A 7,430-nucleotide genomic window follows, 5' to 3' on the forward strand; every position below is an offset into this window, starting at 1 on the left:
AGAAAAAAAAAAAAAAAAAAAAAAAAAAAAAAAAAAAAAAAAATGAATACCTACCAAATTAAAAAAAAAAATAAAAAAAAAATATATTATTGTACTTTTTTTTATTATTATTTAATCATTATTTTAATAACCTTTTATTTTTACTAAAAATAAAATAATAAATAAATTAAAAACTACCTAAAGAAAATCCATGATACCGTAATTTATTGTTATTGTTACTCACTTTTCAAAAATTAGTATTTTCAGTTTACTTTCCCTATCCTACAGCAAGGAAAGGAATGTAGGCAGATAAATACGAGTAAACCGATATTTTTGCTTACTTTTTTTTTATCACACGTTACAAAATTTACAACACCTTGCCATTTCTTTCAACTAGAAACCCGATTTATGCACTTAATTTTTTTTTTTTTTGCTACCGAAGGCAATTTCGGTATTACCTATACTACTCTTTTTCTCTGATGTTAAAATGAAACATGGGTATGCAAAGCTTTGGAGGGAAAAAAAAATCTTGGAGGAAGTCTCAGCCTCTTCGGTAGCACCTGTAGGAATGGTTGGGTGGAAGAAAATGCGCATTTTCTAGCGAAAGTTGAAAAAAAAAATCCGGATTTTCCAGCAAAAGTTGGAGAAAATGATTTTCTGGTGCAAGATGAAAAAAGCTGATTTTCTTGCAAAAGTTGAAAAAAAGCTGATTTTCTTGCGAAAGTTTTAGACATTACCTGCTGATTTTCTAGCAAAAGTTGAACAAATGCTCAAATGTTAATTTTTCCTTTTGGAAACGGTTCCGATGGCGCGCCATCTTAGATTTCCTACCGTTTAGTACAGGCGCTATCACACCAAAAAAGGGGAAACAAGCTTTAGAAGAAGGAAAATTCCGAAAGGAAAGGAAAATACCTTCGATTTTTTTTTAGCAAAGAATTTACAATTTTACATTCTCTTCCAATGCCTTGGGAGAATTTTTCAACGAATCTGATCCAAGGTCTGTCCATCGATATCTACTCAGTGAATTGTAGAGTTTACTTGGAAAATGGGCCTCTACGGAACCTTTAAAGGTCCAATAAGGCCCAAACTCTATTGCGAAAAGTTCCTCTCTGTATTTAAGATGTGTACCAAATTTCATCTAAATTGGACAAACCGTTCGTTAGTTATGGTCTTTTTTGTTTTAATAGGAATAGTGACATCTCCACTAATAATATTGTAGGTTTTACCTATCATTGTTATTTTCAATAGGAATATTGACATCTCCACTAATAATATTGTAGGTTTTACCTATCATTATGATTTTCAATAGGAATATTGACATCTCCACTAATAATATTGTAGGTTTTACCTATCATTGTTATTTTCAATAGGAATATTGACATCTCCACTAATAATATTGTAGGTTTTACCTATCATTGTTATTTTCAATAGGAATATTGACATCTCCACTAATAATATTGTAGGTTTTACCTATCATTGTTATTTTCAATAGGAATATTGACATCTCCACTAATAATATTGTAGGTTTTACCTATCATTGTTATTTTCAATAGGAATATTGACATCTCCACTAATAATATTGTAGGTTTTACCTATCATTGTTATTTTCAATAGGAATATTGACATCTCCACTAATAATATTGTAGGTTTTACCTATCATTGTTATTTTCAATAGGAATATTGACATCTCCACTAATAATATTGTAGGTTTTACCTATCATTGTTATTTTCAATAGGAATATTGACATCTCCACTAATAATATTGTAGGTTTTACCTATCATTGTTATTTTCAATAGGAATATTGACATCTCCACTAATAATATTGTAGGTTTTACCTATCATTGTTATTTTCAATAGGAATATTGACATCTCCACTAATAATATTGTAGGTTTTACCTATCATTGTTATTTTCAATAGGAATATTGACATCTCCACTAATAATATTGTAGGTTTTACCTATCATTGTTATTTTCAATAGGAATATTGACATCTCCACTAATAATATTGTAGGTTTTACCTATCATTGTTATTTTCAATAGGAATATTGACATCTCCACTAATAATATTGTAGGTTTTACCTATCATTGTTATTTTCAATAGGAATATTGACATCTCCACTAATAATATTGTAGGTTTTACCTATCATTGTTATTTTCAATAGGAATATTGACATCTCCACTAATAATATTGTAGGTTTTACCTATCATTGTTATTTTCAATAGGAATATTGACATCTCCACTAATAATATTGTAGGTTTTACCTATCATTGTTATTTTCAATAGGAATATTGACATCTCCACTAATAATATTGTAGGTTTTACCTATCATTGTTATTTTCAATAGGAATATTGACATCTCCACTAATAATATTGTAGGTTTTACCTATCATTGTTATTTTCAATAGGAATATTGACATCTCCACTAATAATATTGTAGGTTTTACCTATCATTGTTATTTTCAATAGGAATATTGACATCTCCACTAATAATATTGTAGGTTTTACCTATCATTGTTATTTTCAATAGGAATATTGACATCTCCACTAATAATATTGTAGGTTTTACCTATCATTGTTATTTTCAATAGGAATATTGACATCTCCACTAATAATATTGTAGGTTTTACCTATCATTGTTATTTTCAATAGGAATATTGACATCTCCACTAATAATATTGTAGGTTTTACCTATCATTGTTATTTTCAATAGGAATATTGACATCTCCACTAATAATATTGTAGGTTTTACCTATCATTGTTATTTTCAATAGGAATATTGACATCTCCACTAATAATATTGTAGGTTTTACCTATCATTGTTATTTTCAATAGGAATATTGACATCTCCACTAATAATATTGTAGATATTCTAAAATAAATAAATAAATAGTTATGTTAGGTAGGTAGGATATGGGTACATCATGTGTTTATGTATAACCAATAGGTACAATAAAGAGTCTAAATAAATTAATAATAGTTAATATAAAGTCATAAAGAAGGAGGACAAGATAGGAAAAAGCCAGCCCTTCCGAGAACGAAACTTACCTGTTTAGGATAAATTTGCTTCCGGGAGGGAATCTAACCCGCTTACAATAGTCCTAAACAAAAACGGACGCGCCACACAAGGGATGAAGAAGAGACCACATTAACATAATAACAAATAACGCTTACAAGGCTACTTTTCAAGCTAACCTAGGCTGACTTTTTGTCATTTTTTTCTACATGGATGTCTTATCTGTACCAAACGGAACCTATGTCCCATGTCCATTGTCCGATGGTCAGCTGTATCATTTCTGCTGACATTTCTGCCAAACACTATTTTGTTATCAGCAAAGCCCGGATCAAACGCTACGACATCGCTCCTAACTTGGTCTTCCATCGGTTTTTCAACAGCTCTACCCTCACAGCTAACTAGACTGTCAAAATTTTCAGATCCAAACGAGTGAAATCTGCGCCAATATCGCGTACAGACGCAACAATCTATCGAAAGAATAGATTGATATCATGATGGAAGACTCAGTAACTTTGTGAAGTTACATAACAATAGATGTAAAAGAAATAACTTAAATATACTCTTCACTGGGTGAAGAGTATAGAACAGATTGAGTTGCAGGGCCGGATTACCCATAAGGCAGAATGGCAGACTGCCACGGGCCCCGCGCTTTGAGGACTTACACTAGATGGGTTTTTTCTAAAAAAAAAAAAAAATCGCCTGCGGCGCTGAAAAATTTACTTTTGGTGAGACTGGATTTCTCAAGATTGTGGACTCATGACTAGTTTCACAAGGACTTGGTTCGTTCAAGTTTGCTTTGTCTTCAGGCTTACCTTCCGTGGAAATGTGTTCAGCGACAACCTTAATCTTGCCTCCTATTGTCTTTATTGTGATTTTGTTGTTTAGAAATTGCTGGGAGTAATTGACATTGGCATCACTGGTCCCTGGGATTTCTTTGGTTTCTCGAGAGCTGTTGATTTCTTGGTGAGACTCGATATGATCTGTTCGCGAAGTGGTAATGGTGTCTACAATGTCTTCTTGTGGGGATACGCTCACAGGTACAGCTTCATTTTCAATTGTTTCTCTAGAAGGTATCACGGCACTTGTATTGTCAGTCACTTCTGTTCTCTCGACATTAGTCCTTTGTTTGTAATTTATTCTGTTGATGTACAAACATTTTTTTTTCTTCAAAGGATGTGTGTTTCACCGCCGTTTTTGTTGCAAAGAAATAACTGCTACATTAGACTCGTGTAGCATGTCCATCCCGTAAATCTTTCATCAGATGGACGAGAAGAGACACAATACAACTTCCCATTTGGGTGCTCTGTCAACACGAGAATACCAGAAAGAAACCCGTTGAAATGTTTGCCATCGAAATTAAATAAATTAATGCATTTTTTTTCATTCTTTTTTCGATGGCGGTCATCAAATCAGGGACCTTCTGAAGTTTAGTGTCTCTTCTCATCCATTGGATGGGGGCATATTACGGGATAGGCATTATAAGGCGATTTCTTCCAGATTCCCTGTGTGCCGCGTCCTTTTTTGTTTAGGACTATTGCCCTGACGGGATGGAAATGCTATAACACAGTTCGCAAAAGTGGTAACCCGATCGACAAGAACAAGAATGCCCATGGTAAGGTCCTTGGTTAGATTAACTCCATTCAAAAAAAGAAAAAAAAAAAAAAAAAAAAATCTGAGGGTTAGATTACGGGATGGGCATTATTATTTATGTTAAGGCGATTTCTTCCAGATTCCCTGTGTGCCGCGTCCTTTTTTTGTTTAGGACTATTGCCCTGACGGGATGGGAATGCTATAACACAGTTCGCAAAAGTGGTAACCCGATCGACAAGAACAAGAATGTCCACCATGGACAAGAATGTCCATGGTAAGGTCCTTGGTTAGATTAACACCATTCAAAAAAAAAAAAAAAAAAAAAAAAAAAAAAAAACGGCCCTGTTGAGTTGTACTTTCTTTTCGGAAGTGGAACCGATTGAAGTCATTTCAGATTTCCTATATGATTTAGTACAGGCCCTATCACGACAAAAGAGGAGAAACAAGCTTCACAGAAGAAAGAAAATTCTGAAAGGCAAATACACCTTTGGAACATCAAGTTGGAAGATGTGCCGATGCAGTAGCGTGTGATCCGGGCCTAACATGACTATTCATTTATGTATTTAGTTATCTAGATAAATACATGTACTGGACTAGTGATTACATAGTACATACGTAGGTGGCTGGATATCAAACAATACAGCAATCACCTCAGACACAATACAAATAACGAAATAACTACATAACACGATGGTGTTGTCACAATCCCCCTAATAATTAGGATAATTATTATCCTCTATTTTACTATTCGGTGATTCTTTCACATCCACTAATATAATTTTTTGGGAATTGATAGAGGAAAGTGTAAAGCTGTATCGACCTGTAATATTAAATACCCTAATTATAGGGTTAATCAGAAGACTTACCCAACACTCCAATCCAAAGGACCCCATAGGTACCTACAGAATACCTATAATCGACTGTGTCTAGATATAATCGACAATCTATGGACAAACATCAGCTGACCATCGATTAAGTGTTGAAATGTGTACCTATACAGCTCAACAACGGAGGTAGGTAGGTATTTGTGTCGAAATCGAAGTGAGAAGGACAGGATAAGAAACTAACGAAACTAACCTTTTTAGGATAAAGTTCGCCCCGGGCGGGAATTGAAACCGCGACCTAGCGCTTACAAGACAGACGCGCAACCAACCAAGCTAACTAGGCTGATTACTTTGTCTTTCTTGTTGGTTAGGTATATCTTCTGATTATTGACGAGGACATAGCTAATTTCTATCAATTATTTATCTCGATAGAGAATCTGAGTGCATCATCTTCTGATAACCTTATGTAAGACAATATATTGTAAGTATCCTTGTATGTACAGGGGCATAGGGGGGAGAGTAGCATTAGAGATAGCTAGCGTTTCTTAGCCTTTTTACGCTGAAACTTTAACCTTTGAAAGAAGTTCGAAGAGTAAGGACTACCGCTAAAGAGTAAGGCCTGCCTGCTGCATTTTGGAAGCGTATTCCCGCGTCTTTTAGAAGCGCGGAATAGCGCAATGGCGCCTGAAAATCCAAATGAAAATGATAGAGACCTCTCTCACTGGAGTCACGCCAGGTCTCCCAAAATGTAAAGGTGTGTCCACACATAGTCGACCGGCCGTCAATCGACATCGGCTGAACGTCTACATTGCCTCGATAACATAGTTTCACCTCGTCGACCGACGCCGACGCATGGTCAACTATGTTTGGACACAACTTACATCATTTTCATAGGTTTGTATTTTCGGGTCACATCGTGGAACTCCGTATTACTAAAAGTCACGCGACAGCATCAGACACACCAGAACTGCATGGAGATTTGGCGGTGGACTTCATCCTAAACCGATAAGATTCGTTCTCGGAACGACTGGCTTTTCCCTATCTTGCCCTCCTTCTATCTTCGGTTTCGGGACGATAAGACCTCCGTTGAAAAAACAGCAGAGACGTTAAACCTTTAGCCGAGCACCTGAGAGCAGCCTAGGAAGCATTTCGTTCTTGTTGGAACTCATCAGCTAGCACCTGAGAGCAGCCTAAGACGCGTTTCGTTCTTGTTGGAACTCATGAGCTAGCACCTGAGAGCAGCCTAAGACGCGTTTCGTTCTTGTTGGAACTCATCAGCTAGCACCTGAGAGCAGCCTAAGACGCGTTTCGATTAATCCTGCTGCACCCTTCCACACTACACGTTAGATATTTTCAAGTGTTTCTGTTTTATTTCCTTACATTCAATATTTTGCTGAGGAAAAACAAAATGACATCATAGGACAATATAGTTCTTTTATGTGGACATACGACATACTCACAGAATATTACCAATTGGTATGTGATCATCTATTGGATTTTTCTTCTTTTTTTACTTTCCTTATCCTATAGGAAGGAAAGTAATGTAATCGGGTCAAATTTTCGATGGTCAGTTTTTAGTGTCAAAACACGTTTTGAGGTCCCTAGAGCCTAAATCCAAAGTTTCAGCCATTGGTCCGTGTGTCTGTCTGTCAAAATATCTCGAGAACGGTAAGAGCTAGAGACTCGAAATTTGGTATGTAGATGTCAAATGTGACAAGGATGCGACACGAAACTTTTGATTAAGACCGGTGCAACGGTTGGCGGCATTTTAACGCTTTTTGGCGGTTTTCGGTGTAATTTAACAATATCTCGGGAACGGTACAAGCTAGAGACTTGAAATTTGGTATGTAGTTCACAAATGTAACAAGGATGCAACACAAAACGTTTGGTTGAGATGATTGCTGCGCTTAGCGGAATTTTGACCGCTTTTGGACAGATTTCGACCGATTTTGGGCGGTTTTCAGCTATACTGACTAAACGGTTAGAGATATTGTAAAAGTTACTATAGAACATAAAAATAAG

The 7,430-nt window shown here is 35.6% G+C and overlaps 1 protein-coding gene across 1 annotated transcript in view; it reads left to right on the plus strand.

The window, feature by feature from the left end:
• Positions 1-284, plus strand: part of LOC103516131 — an 11,983-nt gene extending 11,699 nt beyond the window's left edge. Inside the window, exon 4 of the mRNA XM_008481089.2 lies at positions 268-284. Within this exon, the coding sequence (XP_008479311.1) occupies positions 268-284 (17 nt within the window). The remainder of the gene's footprint in view (positions 1-267) is intronic.
• The last annotated feature ends 7,146 nt before the right edge of the window (positions 285-7,430 follow it).

Source organism: Diaphorina citri, unplaced genomic scaffold (genome assembly GCF_000475195.1).
Source record: "Diaphorina citri unplaced genomic scaffold, Diaci psyllid genome assembly version 1.1 scaffold1493, whole genome shotgun sequence".
Classification (NCBI taxonomy): Eukaryota; Metazoa; Arthropoda; class Insecta; order Hemiptera; family Psyllidae; genus Diaphorina; species Diaphorina citri.